The sequence below is a fragment of the Primulina tabacum genome, chromosome 1 (assembly GCF_025594145.1).
Source record: "Primulina tabacum isolate GXHZ01 chromosome 1, ASM2559414v2, whole genome shotgun sequence".
Classification (NCBI taxonomy): domain Eukaryota; kingdom Viridiplantae; phylum Streptophyta; class Magnoliopsida; order Lamiales; family Gesneriaceae; genus Primulina; species Primulina tabacum.
The window spans coordinates 38,402,652-38,426,819 of NC_134550.1; the positions used below are offsets into that span (position 1 = coordinate 38,402,652).

General features: G+C 40.7%; 1 protein-coding gene across 1 annotated transcript; it reads left to right on the forward strand.

Moving 5' to 3' along the window:
• Positions 1-10,959: 10,959 nt before the first annotated feature.
• Positions 10,960-12,955, forward strand: LOC142508996 (uncharacterized). The gene is made up of 3 exons (XM_075619548.1): positions 10,960-11,461; positions 11,609-11,750; positions 12,220-12,955. Exons 1-3 carry the CDS (start codon positions 10,960-10,962, stop codon positions 12,953-12,955), a joined length of 1,380 nt encoding a protein of 459 aa, XP_075475663.1.
• Positions 12,956-24,168: the final 11,213 nt, after the last annotated feature.

The following is a 24,168-nucleotide window of genomic DNA, read 5'->3' on the forward strand; positions in this document are numbered from 1 at the left end:
AATCCTCGCGTCGAGAGCTTTCTTTTGAGGTAAATTTCTTCTAGTTTCAACAGCTCTAAATATGAAAGTGCTGAAATAGCATGTATTTGAAGTCGAGATTCCTATATGTGGTAGAATAACCGACAAAAAACTAAGTTTTGAAGTCGGAATTGAATTATGTTATGAATTAGATTTGATATGAATTTTCAAAGTTTCAAAAGATATTTGAAACTTATATTATTGATTTTGAATTGTGTTATTGATTGAAATGAATATGTTATTGATGTAGATCGATTATTATACTAATATCTTCAAGCTACATCAATTGGAATGAAGAATTGAGGTATGTTGCGACCGGGTAACATACGACAGGTATCTGTATTATATGATATATGTTGGATTGGTTTGATTGATTGGAATGAGAATACATGTCTATATGCCTTATTTGTTGAGTTTATGTGGCATACATGACATTGTGATTTGAATATCGATGTATAAAATAAATGTTTTGTTAACACACATCGTTTGATGCATACATCGATACATGACATGTACGTTGAGCTATGATCCTTGGATACCCTGATATGATTTGATTTGATTCTGGGGTTTGTGAACACAATGCTATTTTAGGTATTACATGACCCTTAAAATATAGACATTTGTGGCCCCGACGATTGATTGAGATTTGGGATTTGATGGCGCTTTGTCGACGCTATCATACGAGTATCACTGATTGAGGTCGGTGTGCCAGCTCGAGCATTGATTTGATAGCGATTCGTTTGATTCTGACATGTGCTCAGTGGATGGGCATTTGACCTGATACCTCCACGACATACATGCATTGCATACCATATATCATTGTTTAGATACTTGTGGTATATATGATGGTTGTTCCATACGGAGCTTTCCTCACCCCCAAAGGGGGCTGTTGTTGTCTTTGTGTGTGGACAATGGCAGGTACTCCAGGATATCAGGAGGCCGGAAAGGTTACTTCTGGAGGGAGTCACAGTTTGGGCTGAGGTTATATGTTTTGTTCCCAGTATATATATATGTATCTATATACCGGGGCATGTCCCGAGGATATGAGTTGTTTGTATATGATTGGATTTGATTATGTGTGGGCAAGTTTTATGATGTGAGATGAAATACTATTTTTAGTATTCAAATTATAGAAGAAATATTTTGGGCTCATTGTAAAGAAAATTTAAACTCGTTTTCCGCTGTAATTAATTAACCCTAATCAGATTGTGTTGTAATAACGATTAGGAGCTAAGGGCCCCACACAAGTCTAGACATTATAAAAAGGTTACTTGAAGGAAATTACCTCAGTGCTGGCACAGGTAGACCTCATGACAAGCTTGGACCACTTCAACCTATGAAAGAAGTCTGCATCGGCCCTGGAGGCGACGTCTCGGAGAATAGCTCCGGCCATAGGGGACCTCGCATCCCCCACGATGCGAAGGTCCTCCCGGTACATATCATATAAATTTGAGCGACAGCAGAGGACTTGGGAGGAGGTGTCCGACCTCATCTGCCGAAGGGGCACGACATCAGTTTGAACAGGGCCGAGCTCCCCACTGCTTCCAGACTGCCCATTGGAGCGAGGGGTCTCAGGGGCTCGGTGTTTCCGGGATGAGCTCCGGGGAACCTCCGTAGCTTCAGCAATGGTAACCACAAGGACCTCCTCATGGCTGGCCTCCACAACCACGGCCTTGCCATTGTCTACGTTAGCCGAGCTGGCTTTCTGCTGCCTTCGGGCCTTAGCCTTTTTGATGAGGGCATTCATGACTCTGGCAGCTGAGACAAAAACAGAGCTTGGTCAGAAAAATATACATATATATAAATAAATAAAAATGGGGGAATGAGCAGAGGCCGAGCTAAATTCCATACCCTCATGGCCCTTGGGAGTGACTTTGGCCGAGCTTTTACGAAAAAGTGTGGCTCTTACGGAAGCCTGGAGGAGGAGAAAGGATCTCGGGGAGAGCTGCTTGCCATTGGGAACAGATGTCCCACCATTCGGAAGGCTGGACAAAAAAATATGGTTTTTCCAAAATTTGTTAGTACTTGGAGCCCTCTCAAAAAATTAACAGTTTGGGCGAGCTGAGAAGTAGAAGGGGCCATTTTCCGACCTCTTGAGAAGATAGAAGTTGGAGAAGGAAAGGAGGTCAATTGTAAAGCCTAAGGCCTTGAAAAGAACAACAAAATTACACAGGGTGCGAAAGGCATTTGGTGTGAACTGGCCGAGGTGGATCTCGTAAAATTGGCTCAGCTGTTGGAAAAGAAGGGGCAGAGGAAACAGGAGTCCACCCTCTAGCTGGTCTTGATAGAAGGTGTAGTAGCCGGGAGGTGGAGTGTTAGCTCTTTCCTCAAAATGAGGAAAAATGAACTTATAATCAGGGGGGCGGAAGAGAGAGCTCGTATCCGGACCTCGTCCGAGGCATCTAACCACGAAAGGTAAAGATCGAACCAAGGGTCACAAGTCCTGATAGGCTCCTCGGAGTTATAGAAACCGAGCTGATTCCGGACTGCGCCATCGTCACCAGTGGAGAGGTTGGAGCTGACCCCCTCGGTTTCAGGACACTCACCTGACACAGAGGCGAGCTCCGTGATGGGATCATACTGATCCACCTCATAGAAGACTTCCTCGGAGGTCGACAGGGAAGGACAGTTTGGGGAGGTCATGATAAGTATAACTAATGGAGATCGGAAGCAGGGAGTTGGGGGAAAAAAGGGTTCTTTTCGAAGGTCGGAGCCGAGGTGAAATGATGGAATTGTAAGATTTGAATGAACGGGGTAGACGGTATTTATAGAGGGACCAGGAGGAGATCGGACCGTTGATTTCAAAAAGGTTGAACGGCCAAGATCATCTCGAAATCCGTGAAACTTGTCGTTGGAATGACAAGTGATAGCAACGTTTCATATTCAGGACGGGAACTAGCATGACTATGAGCTTCTCGTGTCAGCTAAGCTCCATCAGGAATGTCACGTAATTCAGGACAGCTAAGAGCTTTGCCTTGTAGCTTGGCTTAGCCAAGAGTTTCACCTCAGTTCAGAATAGCTAAGCCAAATAGCTCGACCCTTTAAGGCAGGACAACCCAAAATGCTGCCTATCAGAATCATCATAAAGAGCTCTGTATCTCAGGTCGGGGCAACTCAAAACACAGACCGGAACGGCCAAAAGCTTTGCCTATTGAGATCAGGACAGCTCTACTTTGGTTCTAAGCTCAGCATAGCGGAGGACTCTGCCTCCAAGCTAGGGACAGCCGGCTTAGAACACTTATGGGCCATCGAGAGCTAAGACAACCACGAGCTTCTGGTCTACAACGTTAGCTCGATTTGAAGGGAGGGGGGGACTCGTGATACCCCAAGACCGAGGATGGATCTGGCCCACTCTCGGTAGCCTAGATAGTTAGTGGCCCAGCGCTCAGCATCTGGGTTGTCATCTACCGCGAGGTCTGTTGGAGGTTATCCGAGAGGTAGTGGAGGTTATCCGAGAGGTAGTGGCCCAACGTTTGGAAAAACCAGGAGGTCAGATTCTTGACCCAGCACAATGTAAGATCACCTCATCTTGGTCTGAAGCTTCTAGGAGGACATCCGAGAGGTCATCCCAGCCGACCTCCTATATCCACAATCTCGTCGATCAGATATACGGCCGACCTCCCAAGCCGACCTCTCAAGACCTCCCAAACCGACCTACCAAGAGTTTCCGAGCCGACCTCCCATATCATGGAATCGTGCCGATTAGAAGTGTCATTGCCGAGCTTCCGAGCTGACCTCCCATATCATGGAATCGTGCCAATTAGAAGTGTCATTGCCGAGCTCCCTAGCCGAGCTCCAACAGGGTCCAGAATATGGACGGGCTCTTGCCTGGGAGAGCTTCTATTCAGACATTAACGAGTAGCCCATGGAAATAAAGCCCTAAAGAGTAAGGTCCGTCAAGATCTAACCAAATATGGCACAGAATCTAACCAAATCTAGCCAAATCTTGCGAATGATTATGAGGATCTAAATCTACCAAATCAGGACTCTATTCTTCTCCTATAAATACCGTGTTTTGTTCATTGTTTATTCATTCATATATTTACATTCTCTCAGTACACACATTACTCTCTCAGTTTTCTGTTCTCTGACTTGAGCGTCGAAGGGGCTATGATGGAACAACCTTCCGGCCCCTTTATAACGTTCTTGTTATGTTTTCAGATCTCGAAGGTCCAATCCGAGCTCCCCAAGTGAAGATCCGACCTCTCACCTACCATCCCGGATTTCAGCAACATCACACATTGTTTGTCCAATACATTTTACCTGACAAAACGTAGTTTGCATGTTATTGCGTAAGGCAGTTGTTTTACTCAATGCGCATAAAAAAGGCTTAGCAACTGCGAGTTTCATATTTATAAAACAAATTACAGTATTCCTTACATATATATGACCACTTCTCAAAATTATGTATACGATTTCGTATTATTCACTACAAGAAAAATGATTTTCCGCAGCACGTCATCAACCATGTGCATTAAAAGCACGCTGCGAATACTATTTTTCATGGCGTGCACCCATATGTGCGTTGTTAATAGTGTTGCACTTGATACTATTAACGGCGTGCATTAAAAACACGCTGCGGATAGTAATATCCGCGGCATGCATTTATGTGTGAGGTTAATAAATTATATAAACGACAGCGTGCAGTTATATGTGAGCTGTTAATAACCTATGCAATTTTCGCAGCGCACAATAAAGGCACGCCGTTAATAGTATTATTAACAGCGTGCATGTATATGTGCGCTGTTAAAAGTAAATCATTTTTTAAAAAAAATCGTGTTTAGACATTAACGGCGTACATTAATCGCACGCCGTTAATAGTATTATTCACGGCATGCATATATTATTAGCACGCTGCGGAAAATGTGTTCGAATTTTTAAATTAGCGACGGTTTTAGTTGCGACGATTTAAAACACCGTCGCCACAGTTAGCGACGGTTTACAAGAAACCGTCGCCGATTTAAAATCGGTAACGGTTTAGTAAAAGAAAAGCGATGGTTTTTTTAAACCGTCGCTAATAGACGTAAATCGGCGACGGTTTAATAAAAACCCGTCGCTATGAGCGACGGTTTAATCGAAAATCGTCGGTAATAATCGCTATGAGCGACAGTTCTATGTCAACCGTCGCTAGTAGCGACGGTTTAATCGAAAATCGTCGATAATAATCGCAAATTGTCTATAAATATCCGATTTTCGTTCCATTTTCCTCCACACCACTTCACAACACTTAAAATTTTTCTTTCTTATATGATTTTAGTTTCGATTTAGGTACGTTTTTTTGTTTCAATTTTTGGTTAATTTTTTAATTGTTAATTAAGATCATGAGTATTATTATTATAGTTGTATTGTAGTTTTTTTAAAAATTTATTAAATTATAAAAGTAATTTTTTTATTTTTACGCAAAATTTAGCGACGGTTTTGTAACCGTCGCTAAATTTAAAGACCGTCGCTACTTTCTTCGGTTTTTAACCGTCGCTAAATTTAAAGACCGCGGTTTCTTCGGTTTTTAACTGTCGCCAATTTGCGACGGTTTTGTCAAAAATCGTCGCTAATATTTAGATATTTTATGAATATTAACGGCATAAATTGCACGCTGCGGATAATTTTATTAACGGCGTACATATACACGTCGTTGATAATAGTATTAACAACGTGCACATGTACGCCACGGATAATCTTGAACTTTCAACAGCTTGCAACTTTGCAGCATGCAATGCGCGCTGCGGAAAGCCCCTATGTGCGCTGCGGAAAGCCATTTTTGTTGTAGTGGTTATTATGTCAACAGTCAACACACTGTTTTTATATGAAAATTTATTATGAAGAATTTTTTTTAAAATTTCTTTCCTAGAATCTTGCTGAATTAATTTCTTAGATATAAAATTTTTAAACGATAAACTTCTAATTAATTTTATATTTTTAAATTGCACGTGACAATAAAATTAATTTTTAGGGATAATTGTTTTTTGATCCTGCATGTTTCTCTCTTTGTGATTTTATTCCTCTATATTAAAAAAAGATAAATTGATTATTCTAGTCTATTTCAAAGTCATAATACAGTGCACAAATTCAGTACACGTATAACCCACACATTTATTTAATTCTTAAATATTTTATTTAAGTTTAAAATGACGTTAGTGATGCATGATTTAATTAAATTGCATTATTTAATGTTTATGTGACGCACGTTAGAATGTTTTTCAAGTTTCATGTTTCAGGCGATTATTCGAGGCGGGATCGAGGAAAAGACCGGTGACGATTTTGGCAATGTAAAATGTGGTATTTTATTTTAAGTTGAGGATGAGGCATTTTAAATTAATTATAAAGTTTTAGTATTTTAAAAGCCTAATATATTGATGAGGTGATTTTTTTTATGATGGTAACTTTTAAATATTTAACACTTGTGCGAATTATTTTAAATTGAGGGATTTTATTAAAGTTTGAAGAGTGTTAGTATTTTAATTAGTTGTAATTATTTAATTAAGCAATAATTTCCCTAATTTAACTACACCACTCACGCACACACACACTTTGAAACAAAGATACAATTTGTGTATAAATAAATCTTAAATCATGCCAAATCAAAAGTATTTCAAGAATCGAAATTGGTTTGCATAGTTGACATGACTTCTTTAAGTCCGTTCAAATCCTTGAACTCGCCATTTTATAGGCAATATGTTGTGTATATATAGATAGATAGATAGATACACGAATTAGATGTCGTTGGGTATCATCTTTCTCTTTGTTGGAAAATGCGGGGTACACAACACAACAAACAACATAGAATATAGTTTATGTATTTTGGAACAATAATATATGTTCTTATAAAATCTTTAAATTTGATAGAAACAATAATATGTTTTTCTATGTTTAATTCAAATTCCCACCATCACACCCACAAGAAGAAAAACGATATGTCGCGCACGACGAATTTCGGCCGGCGGGCCATCCACGGTTCACTGGTGTACCATAGCATCAATCCAAAATCAATAATCATGTATAATGGTATAAAGATTTCTAAAAGTGTATATGCATTCATAATCACCAAATGGAAAACAAAGGCAAATGCAAAAGGGTACCTAAACCAGTTCAATGCATAGACTTGAAACTCATGCAAAAACCCTGAAATGAAATAAAGATGAATAAAAAATAAAAGTAATACCCAGGACTGAATTAACTTCATAGACGACCTAAAGAATTCAACTGTTTGCTTAAGGATATCCATCTTCTTCCTTGGGCAACTCATTAAGATCAAAATCCAGGATTTTAGGAGTAGATTGCGTCTTCTGATCACCCGTCGAATGGCGTCTCATGTGGCCTCCAAGAGCTTGGCCAGATGGGAATTTCTTCGAACAAATCTTACACGTATGTTTCCCATCATTACCAACTGGTTCCGGAAGGCTTGCTGCATTTTCAACGCTCGAAGCAATTTTACCAGTTTGTTCATCACATGTATTGGTGATCAAAGATTGATTCTTACGTCTAATATCATTGCCGTTGTAACATACCATCTTGAACTTTTTGTGACTCGATTTGTGGCCTCCATACGCCAAGTGACACGAGAAAGTTTTGTTGCAGAAACTGCAATCGTATCTTTTGGGGGTCTTCGGTGCATTAGGAGCGTCTTTTTCCTTCACAGAAGAGACTACCTGATTATTGATATCCGCGGCTTGATCATCTGTACATCCCTCCCTGGATGAAGTTTTCTCACTCGGTGATATTTCATCAGAACTCTGTATATTGATCTCCGATTCCCTTATTTCCCCATCATGACCAGCACCTTCTGTGTCCGAAATTTTCGGAGAATCCACCCCAGAATCAGTTTTTCGACTCTTATCACCCCTTCCAGGCCCATCCTCAGTTTCCTCTAACTCACGCTTCAGCCCTGTCACCTTTTCCTTCCCCTCCTCAGAATCAAGATGATCAGGCTGTACACTTGCCTCGGAACTTATCAAAACCTGCGGAGAATGATCGTCGTCATTCCCATAAGAACTCAAAACTCCCGAAGAATCGATCACCGGAGGTGGCAATATCGGTAGGAGGATGGTTCTAGCTTTCGCAGGATAGGTTTTCAGACGCCTGGTTAAATCCACGATTGAAGGCCTCGAATCAGAGTGACCCGAATCAATATTTTCTTCGTCTGCCATGGTTATTCTCGAGAGTTTCCCTTCAATCATTCTTTCCATCGATCTGTTTCTGGATTTTTTTTTATGCGGAGATTGAGTTGCAAAAAATCCAAATTCAAAGTCGAAGAAGCAATTAAAAGTTCTAAAAGGATACAAAAGAACTTCTCATCAAATCAAATAAGATAAGTAGATAATGAATCCTCCTCCTGCACGAAGTCTTCCTTTTGTAACAAACCCTAATTTATTTTTGGAGAATATATTACATTAACTATATATGTATTAGTTAAGTCTCCTCGTTATTTAGGGAAATTGGTAATATCAACAATTGTGTATTTTTTTAGTCTTTATCTTTATCTTTATCTTTATAGGAAGAAATTGTGAAAATTGTTTGTGTGTTATTCGGATATATATTTCACACACTAGCATTTTTTTTTAAATTAATTTCCTTCTTTGATTATTAATCTTTATCTTTTCTACATTAAAAATAAAAAACAAAAATAAAAACCATAAGCTAATTAGAAGTATAAGCTTAATATTAATTTAAAAAAAAGGCTTATTTGGTGGATATTCGGATGTTGGATGCTTCGAAATTTTATCATCTTTATCTTAAAAAATCTTAGTTTGACTATAATATATCTTTTAAATTAGATACACAAATATTTTTATATTTGAATAAATTTTTAAAGAATAATGTATTTATGCTAATAAATTATTTTAAATTATATCCAATCAGTATTTAGTAAGTTATTTTCAAATATTTAAAATAATTTTTACAGCTGTCTTTTCAAGTAATATTTACCGCGAAAAATATTTTATTGTGTTAACTTGTATATGAAACTTTTAGACAACGGGTAAATTATTGTGTTTCAAATTTTCACAATAAAATTAGTTTCAATATAATAATTCGACATCTATGTCTAGAAGCGAACGAGGGTGGAGATAATGTGTAATATATCCCCGACTGTTCAATTTTCAATATAAGTCCCATGTTATCGATTTTAGTTTGAGTGAAGACGGTGTAGAATGTTATTTTATAAACGATCAAATTTTAGTTTTAATCATATATTTTTTTATTTTTAGATTTTAATAATTTTTTCATTAGAATGTTATTTTATAAACGATCAAATTTCAGTTTTAATCATATATTTTTGTTTTTAGATTTTAATAATTTTTTCATTAGAATATCTATATGATAGTGCAAATATCGTCATATTAGCATCGCAGGCACTTGTGTAAGAAAAAAGAAATAAAATACCAATAAAAAATAATAATAAACAAATGTAGAAAATTAAGACTTAAATCTAAAATAGAGGAACAAATTATGTAAAGAGATATATAAGATCAAAATTACATTGTCTCCGCCCTAAAAGATGTCGTAGTTGGTGGAGTAAGTGAGTGTTTGACTAGTTGTCAAAAGTTCTAATTCCTTGACACTTTCTCATGCGAGTTTGTTGCGCAGTGATACCCCCAGACCGAGGATGGATCAGGTCCACTCTCAGTAGCCCAGTTAGTTAGTGGCCCAGTGCTTAGCATCTGGGATGTCATCTACCGCGAGGTCGGTTGGAGGTTATGCGAGAGGTAGTGGCCCAATGTTTGGAAAAACCATGTCCAGATTCATGACCCAGCAGCAGTGTAAGATCACCTCATCTTGGTCTGAAGCTTCTAAGAGGTCATCGGGAGGTCATCCCAGCCGACCTCCCATATCCACAATCTCGTCGATCATATATATGGTCGACCTCCCAAATCGACCTCCCAAGACCTCTGTTGGGGATCGATAACGAGTTTAGAGGGGAGGTGAATAAACTATTTCCTTTGTTGGACGATTTTGAAAAGGGTGCTAGAATCCTGTTAGAGATTATATCTAATATTTGTTCGAATGTAAATCCAGCAGATCACAATAATAAGTACGGAAATGATCCGATGGAGTACGGTGAGAAACAATAAAACAGTAGGCAGTTGAACATTGATTGTTTCTGGAAGTTCGAAGACAAAATCTTCTAAGTCTCCCCTTCTTCTGTTTCCAGAAGATATTACTAAAAGACTTGGATATTACAGTACAACACTTGTACACACCCACTTCAGTAGGGCTTACCCTTACCCTACTGAAACTCTGAGTTACACAACTCAATAAAACGAATACAACAAAGTTCTGGAAAAAACTATTTCCCAGATTACAAACTCTTCTCAATAAGATATAGTAAAGTGTTTAGCTTGAAGAGATTTCGGAACAGCAGCAACACAAAATGATCTCAAAAGATCGGATATAGATAATAGAGTGTGTGCTGTTTTTCTGTATGTTGAACTTGAAGATAAGTAGTTGATGATAGCTCACTCACGTCGGAATAATAGTTGAGTGGATAATGATAATAACGTTGTTTTCTATAAAGGATTGACCTCTATATATATATAAAACTTTAAGTCCAACGTCTATAATCAAAAATAGCTTCTGAGACTCCTGAGTAAAATCAGCTTTAATACCTAAAAAAGGTCCTGCAGAAAGCTTCAGAGAAATTAGTCTTGTTACATGCGGTCCAAACCGTTGGATAAAATCATGCTCCCCTTGTCTTTGGGGACGGGACTGCACCGCATCACCAAAATGACGTGTTTTACTGTGGTAGATGTCATTTTTTCGTACAACGGGATATTGGGCCGACCGGCCCTGGCTGACTTCTGAGCTGTTAGCTCCACTTATCATCAAAAGCTGAAATATCTTGCGGGGAATGAATTGGGAGTTGTATGGGGAGACCAGAAGTCCTCACGACATTGCTATGTAGATGAGGTAAAGGTAGAAGTAAAGAGGTCCCGAACCGAGGTGGGAATGATTGTGACTCAACCAAGAATGATCTCCAAAAATGAGGTTCAACTCACATCGAAGGAAGAGCCGGAAAAAATAGAGATAGGAATCCAGCGAAGCGTCAGAGTGGCGCCTGATTTGGATCCCACAACTAAGCATGATCTGCTAGCCTGTTTGAATGCCAATCCTGATGTGTTCGACTGGTCCTCACAAGTGCTTCGAGGGGTTAGACCAAAGGTCATGGAACATCGCCTCAACGTACTTCCTGAAGCCCGACCAATCAAACAGAAGAAGAGGCACTTTGACCCTGAAAAAGATAAAATAATAATGGAGCATGTGGACGAGCTTCTTAGGGCTGGACACATACGGAAGGTCTTTTTCCCAATATGGTTATCAAATGTAGTCTTGGTCCCTAAGAGCTCTGGAAAGTGGATGATGTGTGTCGATTTAAGAGATCTGAACAAGGCTTGCCCAAAAGATTATTACCCCTTACCAATGATCGATCAACTGGTTGACTCCACCACAGGTCATCAATATTTATGCATAACGGATGCTTAACAAGGATACCATCAGATACAACTGGCAGAGGAAGACCAGGATAAAGTAAGCTTCATCACCTCTGAGGGGACATTCTATTATGTGGTAATGCCTTTCGTGTTAAAAAATGCATGAGGTACTTATCAAAGGCTCATGGACAAGGTTTTTTCAGCTCAGGTTAGAATGAATGTTGAGGTCTATGTGGATGATATTTTGGTGAAGTCCAAGGGTTTGGCTGACCTCATAGTGGACCTTTGTGAGACCTTTGCCACTCTAAGGTCTTATGGGTTGAAACTGAACCTCAGAAGTGCACCTTCGGGGTCAGGAGCGGAAAGTTTCTAGGATATATGATAACGGAAAGGGGAATTGAGGCCAAACCCGAGAAAGTAAAGGCTATCCAATCTATGTCACCTCTTGGGAATCTCCAGGAGGTCTAGAAGCTTGCCGAAAGAATCGCAGCTTTATCACGATTCATTTCAAAAGCAGCACATCGAAGTTTTCCTTTCTTCCGCATTCTCAGAAAAGCTAAGAAGTCTGAATGGGATGAAGAATGTGTAAAGACATTCGATGATTTAAAGAATTATTTGGCTAAGCTCCCTATATTAACAAACCATCAACAAGATAACAATTATACGTTTATATTTTAGCCACCGAAGCAGCTGTGAGCTCGGTCCTAAGCAGGAAAAAAGACACCAAATAGAGTCCCGTATATTACATCTCTCACGCACTCAAAGGAACTGAACTCAGATATACAGCGGTGGAGAAACTTGCCCTAGCCTTGGTCTCAACAGCTCGAAGGCTAAGGCCATACTTTCTATCTCACCCAATTACGTTCCTCACTAACAGCCCTCTCGGAAAGATAATGACTCATGCTGATATCTCAAGAAGATTGGTGAAATGGACCACTGAACTGGGAGAATACGACATTAAATATGGACCCAGGACCGCAATCAAAGCACAGGCCTTGGCCGATTTCCTGATTGAGACTCTGCATGTAAAGGTAGAAGAACTTTGGAAGGTTTATGTAGATGGCTCATCCACCGGTGAGGGCAGTGGAGTCAGAGTGTTATTAATCTTTCCAAAGGGGGATGAAGTAAAATTGGCTGTAAGGCTAGACTTCAGGGCATCTAACAATGGGACAGAATATGAAGCGATTTTGGCTGGTCTAAGGGCAGCACGGCAGGTCAGAGCAGCTCGAGTTCACATCTTCTCTGATTCTCAGTTAGTGGCCAATCAAATGAATGGGTCTTATGATGTCAAGAATGAACGATTAATGGAGTATGTTAAGGCCATTGAGGCGGCCAAAGAACTTTTCACAGAACTTGTGTTTAAGCAGATCCCAAGGGAGGAGAACGAGGGAGCCGTCACCCTCGCTAAAATGGCAATCTCACTTCACATTTGGAAATCAAGAGATGTGGTAGTACAAGTGGAATTAAGCTCTTATTCGAACTCCTCACCTCCCGAACTTGAAGACAATGACTAGCGCGTAGAGTTATTGGGATACATGCAAAAGGGAGAGCTCCTCAGAGATCAAAGAAAGGCATACAAGCTGAAGCAAAGAAGATATTTCTAGCCAACTATGCAGAAAGATGCCCTAGCTGTCGTCATCTCATGTCACAGTTGCCAACGCCATGCTAAGCTCCAGCATCAACCAGCCACGCAGCATGTCCATTTGACCAATGAGGGATTGATATCGTGGGAACTTTTCCCATAGCCACAACCTAGAAGAAGTTCTTGCTTGTTGCCATCGATTATTTTTCAAAATGGGTGGAGGCTGAGGCTTTGGCTAAGATCACTGAGAATGAGGTCCTAAAATTTCTGTGGAAGAACATTGTCTGCAGGTTTGGGGTCTTGAGGAAGTTGATATCTGACAATGGGAGACAGTTTTAGGGAAGTCGGATCCAAGCCTGGTGCAAGGAAATGAAGATTCAGCAACACTTCACCTCCGTGGCTTACCCTCAGAGCAATGGCCAAGTGGAGGTCACCAACAGGTCCTTAGTACAGATCATTAAAACCAGACTTGGTAACGCAAAAGGTAATTGGGTGGAGGAACTCCCCAGTGTGCTCTGGTCATACAGGACTACCCCGAAGAACGGCACCGGGGAAATGCCTTTCAACCTGGTTTATGGAAACGAGGCGGTCCTTCCGGCAAAGATCGGTGAAGAGACCTCCCGAGTAATATTCTATGATGATCAGAATGACGAGAGATAGGCCACAGACTTAGACTTCTTGGAAGAAAAGAGGGAAATCGCAGCCATAAGAATGGAAGCTTACAAGAGATGTATAGCCCGATCCTACAATAAGAAGGTCATTCAGAGGAGCTTTCAGGTTAGAGACCTAGTTTGGAAGAAGATTCAAGATGTGGATGTTGGGAAGCTAGATCCAAGATGGGAAGGACCGTTTAAGATGATAGAAATTATCAGGTCAGGTGCCTATTACTTAGAAGATTTGGCAGGGAATAAATTGAAGAGGCCATGGAATGCCTATCACCTCTGCAGATATTATGCTTAGATTTTGTTATAGTTTTAGTTTCTTTTTATTCTGTCAGTTACCTTTATTCAAGAACGTCATGTTTTGATACTTTATTAGTTGTATTAATAAAACTATATGTTTGTCTCGGAGATCATGGAAGATAAGGATTTCACCCTGTCTCGGTTCAGGAGCCTCAGAGTTCACCTCATCTTGGTCACGCCAAGTTTATAAAGGTTTTCACCCTGTCTCGGTTCAGTAGCCTCAGAGCTCACATCTTCTTGGTCATGCCAAGTTTACAGGGGTTTTCACCCTGTCTCGGTTCAGGAGCCTCATAACTCACCTCATCTTGGTCACGCCAAGTTTAGAAGGGTTTTCACCCTGTCTCAGTTCAAGAGCCTCAGAACTCACCTCATCTTGGTCACGCCAAGTTTGTAAGGGTTTTCACCATGTCTCAGTTCAGGAATCTTAGAGCTCAGCCCATCTTGGTCACGCCAAGTTTAGAAGGGTTTTAACCGTGTCTCAGTTCAGGAGCCTCAGAGCTCACCTCATCTTGGTCACGCCAAGTTTACAAGAGTTTTCACCCTGTCTCAGTTCAAGAGCCTCAGAGCTCAACTCATCTTGGTCACGCCAAGTTTACAAGGGTTTTCACCCTGTCTCAGTTCAGGAGCCTCAGAGCTCACCTCATCTTGGTCACGTCAAGTTTACAAGAGTTTTCACCCTGTCTCAGTTCAGGAGCCTCAGAGCTCACCTCATCTTGGTCACGTCAAGTTTACAAGGGTTTTAACCCTGTCTCGGTTCAGAAGCCTCAGAGCTCACCTAATCTTGGTCACACCAAGTTTACAAAGGTTTTCACCATGTCTCGATTCAAGAGCCTCAGAGCTCACGTTTATAAGGGTTTTCACCCTGTCTCAGTTCAAGAGCATCAGAGCTCACCTCATCTTGGTCACGCCAAGTTTACAAGAGATCATTGAAGATAAGGATTTCACCATATCTCAGTTCAGGAGCCTCAGAGCCCACCTCATCTTGGTCACACCAAGTTTATAAGGATTTTCACCCTACCTCAGTTCAGGAGCATCAGAGCTCACCTCATCTTGATTACGCCAAATTTATAATGGTTTTCACCCCACCTCAGTACAGGAGGTTTAATGACGTCATAGCACATCTCACCACAATCTCGCGGGACATGTGTGTATACTGACCTGAGCTCGGCAAGAAGGAGGTCACTCACTCGGTTATTATTTTACTAAGTGTTCGGCCGAGCTCCCACTGCTTACCCGAACTCTCTCAGGGTGACCTCAATCGGTTATTATTTTAGCAAGTGCTTGGCCGAGCTTCAAGATCCCATCTGACCTCTCTCAGGGTGACCTCAATTGGTTATTATTTTATTAAGTGTTTGTCTGAGCTCCAAGAGCCCAGCCGACCTCTCTCAGGGTGGCCTTAGTCGGTTATTGTTTTATTAAGTGATTGTCCGAGCTCCAAGAGCCCAGCCGACCTCTCTCAGTGAGACGTTAATCAGAAGTTATTTTGTCAAGTGTTGGACCGGGCTCCAGGAGCCAAGCCAACCTCACCCCGCGTGACCTTACCAAATTATTGTGGGGCTGACCTCTCATCGCGACCTCATTAAACTGTTAATCACTATGTATTTAGCTGACCTCAAAGGAAAGGAAATAATGGAATGCAATTTCATTAAGTCTGGTACAAGAAAAAAATGAAGGAAAATAGGCTGAGCCTAGCTGATCACGCATCGGGGGAGGTTCTCCACAACCTTCTTTACACTGATAAAATCGGCCGAAGACCCCTCCGGAGGATACCCAGCTTCCTTAAACTGATCCACGGCCCCGTCAAAGCCAACATAGATGAAGTTGAGGGCCTTGTCAGTGATGATGTCCCCAAACTCCTCGGACTTCAGGAAAGCCTCCTTGAAGACCTCAGATCCGTTGGCGAGATCAGCTCGTGCCGAAACAATTTCCTGCTGGGCCACGCTAAGTTCCTCCTTAACTGCCTTCACCTCCTCCTGAGCAGCCTCTAGGCGGACCTCGACAAGTCGCACCTTGACAAGACGCAACTCATTCTTCAGCTCCAGGGTCTCAGCTGCAAAGCCTTGCCGCATGTCGGCCTCCCTCCTCTTCGAGTTGGCTTGTTCCTTCTCGAGGGCCTCTGTCAGCTCAGCAAGTTTGCTCTCCAGCTCAGCCGAGTTTGCCTGAAATGTCCTGGCATCCTTCGAGGACTGTTTCAAAAAATTGGTTACCCAAAATGCCACCTCGGTGTTCAGCAGAGCGGCCTGTAAGGAAAAGTGTTAGGCAAGTTGTAAGGACCGTGTATCGTAAATCCTATGTTGATTATCAATAATTTATGAAATTGTCATGTGATTATGTATATGAGGTATTTCATGACAATGAAAAATGAGAAAATAAGTGTTAATAATGAAATATCGTACTAGATATTGATTAATTAAAAGAATTGTAGTCGTAAGAACTCGAGTGGAGAAGCCGGACGCTAATATAATACAAAACCCAATAATTTGGACAGAACGTGTGGCGCTCGAGCAGTAGAAAATGACCGTCCGAGCGCCAGTGTGGAACATGTTATCACTCGGACAGAACGTTTCGCGCCCGAGCGGTAGTTTTTGACCGCCCGAGCGCGGTGCAAGTGCACTCGGGGGCAGAACATCTCGCGCTTGGGCGCGAGAATTCTACAGCCCGAGCGCGAGATCGGTGGAGATAAGATTAAGTTTTTTGTTCATTTCTTCCTTCACCTTCCGTTAGCTGCTTCGAGAGATAAAGTTGGGAAATAAATTTCTTCCGTTCGAATCGACTTCGAAACGTTATCTAAACGCGAAACAAATTATATATTTGGAATCCTCGCGTCGAGAGCTTTCTTTTGAGGTAAATTTCTTCTAGTTTCAGCAGCTCTAAATATGAAAGTGCTGAAATAGCATGTATTTGAAGTCGAGATTCCTATATGGGGTAGAATAACCGACAAGAAACTATGTTTTGAAGTCGGAATTGAATTATGTTATGAATTTTCAAAGTTTCAAAAGATATTTGAAACTTATATTATTGATTTTGAATTGTGTTATTGATTAAAATGATTATGTTATTGATGTAGATAGATTATTATACTGATATCTTCAAGCTACATCAACTGGAACGAAGAATTGATGTATGTTGCGACCGGGTAACATACGACAGGTCTCTTTATTATATGATATATGTTGGATTGGTTTGACTGATTGGAATGAGAATACATGTCTATATGCCTTATTTATTGAGTTTATGTGGCATACATGACATTGTGATTTGAATATCGATGTATAAAATAAATGTTTTGTTAACACACATCGTTTGATGCATACATCGACACATGACATGCACGTTGAGCTATGATCCTTGGATACCCTGATATGATTTGATTATATTCTGGGTTTTGTGAACACAATGCTATGTTTGGTATTACATGACCCTTAAAACATAGACATTTGTGGCCCCGACGATTGATTGAGATTTGGGATTTGATGGCGCTTTGTCGACGCTATCATACGAGTATCCCTGATTGATGCCGGTGTGCCAGCTCGAGCATTGATTTGATAGCGATTCGTTTGATTCTGACATGTGCTCAGTGGATGGGCATTTGACCTGATACCTCCACGACATACATGCATTGCATACCATATATCATTGTTTAGATACTTGTGGTATATATGATGGTTGTTCCATACGGAGCTTTCCTCACCCCCAAAGGGGGCTGTTGTTGTCTTTGTGTGTGGACAATGGCAGGTACTCCAGGATATCAGGAGGTCGGAGAGGGTACTTCTGGAGGGAGTAACAGTTTGGGCTGAGGTTTTATGTTTTGTTCCCAGTATATATATATGTATCTATATACCGGGGCATGTCCCGAGGATATGAGTTGTTTGTATATGATTGGATTTGATTATGTGTGGGCAAGTTTTATGATGTGAGATGAAATACTATTTTTAGTATTCAAATTATAGAAGAAATATTTTGGGCTCATTGTAAAGAAAATTTAAACTCGTTTTCCGCTGTAATTAATTAACCCTAATCAGATTGTGTTGTAATAACGATTAGGAGCTAAGGGCCCCACATAGAGTGGTATTAGAGCATAGCTGGGAATGCTCGATTGAGTCTTGTGTACACGTGAATAGGCACAAATGAATTGTGCGTATGTGTTTGATTTATTTGTAGTACTTGCTCCTACTTGATTTAGTTTGAGTAAGTTATTGATGAGATTGATGATATGAGATGATGATGATGTGAAATTGATATTGATTTGTGATATTCATCATTTAATTTGTAGATGGATCCCACAAATGAAACGGCGAGTAGCAGTACCGAGAGGATAGTTGGACAATTTGAAGGATTGTCCATGGATATAGTGATGGCTCGATTCCAGGATCTGAAACCACCGAGGTTCTTTGGCACTGAGAGTGCAGAAAGTGCAGAGGCTTGGTTAAAGGATATCGAGTATTTTTTTAATATTGTTGAATATTCCATGGCTCGGAGACTGAAAGTTGCTCTCTATCAGTTGAAAGACCGAGCAAAATCTTGGTGGGAAGCCGCTGAGATTGGATTGAAAGAAACCGGGATTGAAGTCACATGGGATGTCTTCAAGGCCCAATTTTTGGAGCAGTATTCCTCTCCTTCCTATTATACTGTCCAAGAGAATGAATTCAATAGTCTGCAGCAGGGAACGATGACTGTTGCAGAGTATGATTCGAAGTTTTCTACTCTGTTGAAGTATGCACCTCACATAGCTGGGAATGCAAAAGCAAAATATAACAGGTTTGTAAATGGATTGCATCCTGCTTTATATACTTTTGTTGTTTCTGGATTGCCTACCAGCTACGCAGAGACGGTTGAAAGAGTAAAGGCAGCTTAAGCTGGACTCAGGCGAGAAGGTCCACAGTATACTCCTCCACCACCAGTGTCAGCTCAGCAGCCTACATTACGCCCGAGAGGTAAAAAGTTCAAGAAGACTGGTACTGTTTCTTTGTCTTCTTCGAGTTCGAGTGGATCCCAGAGAGGGAGTCCTGTGATTGCTCCTTATTGTAGTCATTGTGGGGGTAAACATACTATCGAGCAGTGTCGAGGTATGTTTGGCACTTGTTATCAGTGTGGGCAGGAAGGCCATTTCTCTCGAGTATGTCCGAACAGGGGTACGACTTCTTCCCAACCCCAGCCAGGATTTAGAGGTGGTCCCAGTATTATGAGACATGTTGTTTCTGTTCTTTCTTTTCAGCAGTCGAGTGTTCCACGATATCGAGGACCGAGTGGTCAGACTGCTCAAGTCCTTCCTCAAGTTCGAGTGTATGCTATGACTGAGGATCAGACGAAAGAAGCTCTTGGTGGTGTGATTGCAGGTATTTGCATGCTTTGCGATTATCCTGCACGTGTTTTATTTGATACAGGAGCATCTCACTCATTCATATCTCATACATTTGTTACATCCCATGATATTATATGTACCCCATTGTATGATACATTATCGATAGCCACGCCAGCAGGAAAGATTATTTTGTCTGAGCAAGTTGTACATAATTGTGTATTGATATATGAGGACAATGTGATATTCTTGAATTTGATTGTCCTCCCAATGCACGACTTTGATTGTATTGTTGGCATGGATATCTTGACGACAAATCGAGCTACTGTTGATTGTTTTCATGGAGTGGTTCGATTTCGACCGATTGATGGACCCAAGTGGAATTTTTATGGCAAGGATTCTCAAGCCAAAAATCCATTGGTATCTTATTTGGAAATGTCTCGACTTTTGACTAGCGGAGATGAGTGTTATCTTATCTACGCTATTGATGTCTCAAAGAAGGAGCCTTGTTTATCTAAGATTCATGTTGCGAAAGAGTTCCCGAATGTATTTCCCGATGAGATTCCTGATTTTCCTCCTCATCGAGAAGTTGAGTTTAGTATTGATCTTCTGCCGGGGACTGCACCTATTTCTAAAGCTCCTTATCGCATGGCACCTTTGGAATTGAAAGAATTGAAAGAACAATTACATGATCTTCTCGATAAGGGATATATTCGATCGAGTGTATCACCTTGGAGAGCTTCAGTTTTATTTGTTCGAATGAAAGATGGTACTATGCGAATGTGTATCGATTATAGGCAATTGAATCGGGTTACTGTTAAAAACAAGTACCCACTTCCTCGTATTGATGACTTATTTGATCAGCTTCAGGGTACTTCTGTATAATCTAAGATTGATCTTCGTTCTGGTTATCATCAATTACGAGTTCGAGACAAAGATGTGCCTAAAACTGCTTTCCATACCAGGTATGGCCACTATGAGTTCTTGGTTATGCCTTTTGGTCTCAGAATGCTCCTGCTGTCTTTATGGATCTAATGAATCGTGTCTTTCGAGATTATCTAGACCGATTCGTTATTGTTTTATCGATGATATTCTTGTATATTCGAAATCGAAAAAGGAGCATGCTGAACATTTGAAACTGGTACTTCAAACTCTTCGTACTAATCATTTATATGCTAAATTGTCCAAATGTGAATTCTGGATGGACAAAGTGATATTTTAGGCCACGTCAAGGCATATCTGTTGATCCTACTAAGGTCGAAGCTGTATTGAATTGGCCGAGACCTACGAATGTTCCTGAGAGCCGTAGCTTCATGGGTTTAGCTGGATATTATCGTCGCTTTATTGAAGGGTTTTCGAAGATAGCTAAACCTATTAGGCTTGTCAAATTGGGTCAGGCCCATCGGGTCGGCCCGCCCCGCCATAAAATTGAGCGGGTTGGTTTAATAAAATAGCAGCCCGTTTGGGTTGCGGGCCAAATGGGTTGAGCCCGTTTGGGTTGCGGGCTGGCCCGCCAAATTAGGGTAGAATTTTATATTTTTAAGTTTTATATAAAAATTCATATTTCTTCCTTATTTTTTCTCATGTGCCTAACTTCAATCACTCTGGTAAAATCTATATGCTTCTATTTTTTTTTGAAGATGTTATACTCTTCAGTCCCCTCCCTTTTTTTAATGTTTAACTCGAACTAATCCAGAATTATCAAAATAATATAGTAAATAAAGTAATTATCTGTATTATTGAAAACATAATATTACATGAGTTAATTTTTAGTACATGTGTACGATGAAATCTTGTGTGAATTAGAATAAACACTTTATTTTTTTTATGTATTATGTTGATTGTTGTATGCTTTCAATGTCTTATTTCAATGTTTTTAAGTTTTTTATGAAAATATTTGACTGAAATATATTTTTCTTCTATGTTTATTTTAATACTGTTTAGTATTTTTTTAAAAAAAAAATAATAAGCGGGTTGGCCCGCCTAGCCCGCGGCCCAAGGTGGGTTGGGCTGGGTTGGCCATTTAGAGGCCCGCCAAAATGACGGGCTGGCTCGCCCCGCCCTGCCTAATGGCGGGTTGCGGTGGGTTGCGGGCTGGCCCGCCCCGTCAGCCCGTTTTGACATGTATAAAACCTATTACTCAACTGACACAGAAGAATCAGCGATTCATTTGGTCAGATGAATGTGAAGCTAGTTTTCTGGAATTGAAGACGAGATTGACCACAGCACCTGTGCTAACTATTCTCTCAGGTACCGGAGGATTTGTTGTGTGCACAGATGCGTCTGGTAAAGGTTTGGGCTGTGTTCTGATGCAACATGGCAAAGTGATTGCTTATGCGTCTCGTCAATTGAAATCTCATGAAACACGTTATCATGTTCATGATCTTGAATTGGCCGCCATTGTGTTTGCTTTGAAGATCTGGCGCCATTATTTGTACGGAGAAAAGTTTGTTATTTATTCAGATCATAAGAGTCTGAAATATCTCTTTTCTCAATCTGATTTGAATATGAGGCAACGCAGGTGGATGGATCTCCTGAAGGATTTTGATTGTGAGATTCAATATCACCCTGGATCGGTGAATGTTACTGCGGATGCCCTGAGTCGTAAAGTGCATGATTCTGTTTTAGCTTCTGTTTGTGTCGCCAAGGTACATGAAGATATATGTACTTCTGGTTGGACTTTTCACTCGAATTGGAATTCTGTCACTGTCTCAGCATTGCAAATTGAGCCGAACTTGATATCGAAAATACGAAAGGCCCAACGAAGCGATCCTCAGATCCAAAAGTCGAAAGAAATTGTATCTGTAGGACATCAGTCTGGATTCCAGATTTCTTCTGATGGTTCTTTACGACTTAATGGTCGGCTGGTAGTTCCTGATGATTCTGATTTGAAATCTGCCCTTCTTCGAGAAACACATTGTAGCAAATACAGTATTCACCCTGGAGGTCGAAAGATGTATTTGACATTGAGACCTCAATTCTGGTGAAAACATATGAAGAAGGACATTGCTGAGTTTATTTCGAAATGTCTTGTCTGCCAGCAAGTGAAAGCCGAGAGAATGAAACCTGGAAGATTGCTCCATAGTCTCGAAATCCCGAAATGGAATTGGGAACATATTGCTATGGATTTTGTGACTCATTTACCTCGTTCGCCTAAGGGCTGTGATGCTATTTGGGTTATTATTGATCGGATTTCGAAATTTGTACATTTTATTCCGTATGAGCGGAATTATCCTTATAAGAGAATGGCCCGTTTATACATCGAGAATATTGTGAGACTGCACGGTGTGCCTGTCTCAATTGTATCTGATCGTGATCCCAGGTTTGCTTCTAAATTCTGGGGTAGTTTCTAAGAAGCGATGGGTACGCGTTCGGCTATGAGTACTTCTTATCATCCTCAAACTGATGGCCAGACTGAGCGTACAATTCAAACGTTAGAGGATATGTTACGTGCTATATTGTGATGGATTTCAGAATGGGATGGCAAGATGCCTTACCATTAGTTGAATTTTCTTATAATAATAGTTTTCAAACGAGTATTGGTATGGCTCCGTTTGAAGCTCTATATGGGAGACGATGTAGATCACCATTATTCTGGGATGAAATTGGTGAGATACAATTGACTGGACCTGAAATGATACAAGAAATGAATGATAAGGTTCAGTTGATTCGACAGAGAATGAAAGCTGCTCAGGATCGTCAAACGAATTATGCGAATAAACGAAGACGACCCTTAGAATTCCATAAAGGTGATAAAGTATTTTTGAAAATATCTCTCTTTAGAGGCACTGTTCGATTTGGCATGCGAGGGAAATTATCTTCTCGATATGTTGGTCCATATGAGATCCTTGATCGTGTTGGTGATCTTGCTTATCGATTGGCATTGCCACCAGCTCTATCTGCCATTCACGATGTATTTCATGTTTCTATGCTGAGGAAATATGAACCAGATCCATCACATATACTTGCACCTGATGAGGTTGAACTTGATCCTTCTCTTTCCTATGTTGAACAACCTGTTCGCATTATGGATCGAAAGGAAAAGATATTGCGAAATAAATCGATTCCTTTAGTTCGAGTACAATGGACACGGCATGGTGTGGAAGAGTCGACGTGGGAATTGGAGAGCAAGATGAGAGATTTATATCCGCAATTGTTTGATTCTTTTCCATCTGTTCCATTGTATTCAATGTATACCGATCTGTTCACTGATTTTAGTTTTGATATGTACTATAACTGGTGACATATATATGTTTGCCAATGTTATGTATATAGGGATGTTTGAGATTTCGAGGACGAAATCTTTTAAGTGGGGGAGAAATGTAAGGACCGTGTATCATATTATCGTAAATCCTATGTTGATTATCGATAATTTATGAAATTGTCAGGTGATTATGTATATGAGGTATTTCATGACAATGGAAAATGAGAAAATAAGTGTTAATAATGAAATATCGTACTAGATATTGATTAATTAACAGAATTGTAGTTGTAAGAACTCGAGTGGAGAAGCCGGACGCCAATATAATACAAAACCCAATAATTTGGACAGAACGTGTGGCGCCCGAGCGGTAGAAAATTACCGCCCGAGCGCCAGTGTGGAACATGTTATCACTCGGACAGAACGTTTCGCGCCCGAGCGGTAGTTTTTGACTGCCCGAGCGCGGTGCAAGTGCACTCGGGGGCAGAACATCTCGCGCTCGGGCGCGAGAATTCTACCGCCCGAGCGCGGTGTAAGTCACTCGGGGACAGAATGTCTCGCGCTCGGGCGCAGGAATTCTACCGCCCGAGCGCGAGATCGGTGGAGATAAGATTAAGTTTTTTGTTTATTTTTTCCTTCACCTTCCGTTAGCGGCTTCGAGAGATAAAGTTGGGAAATCAATT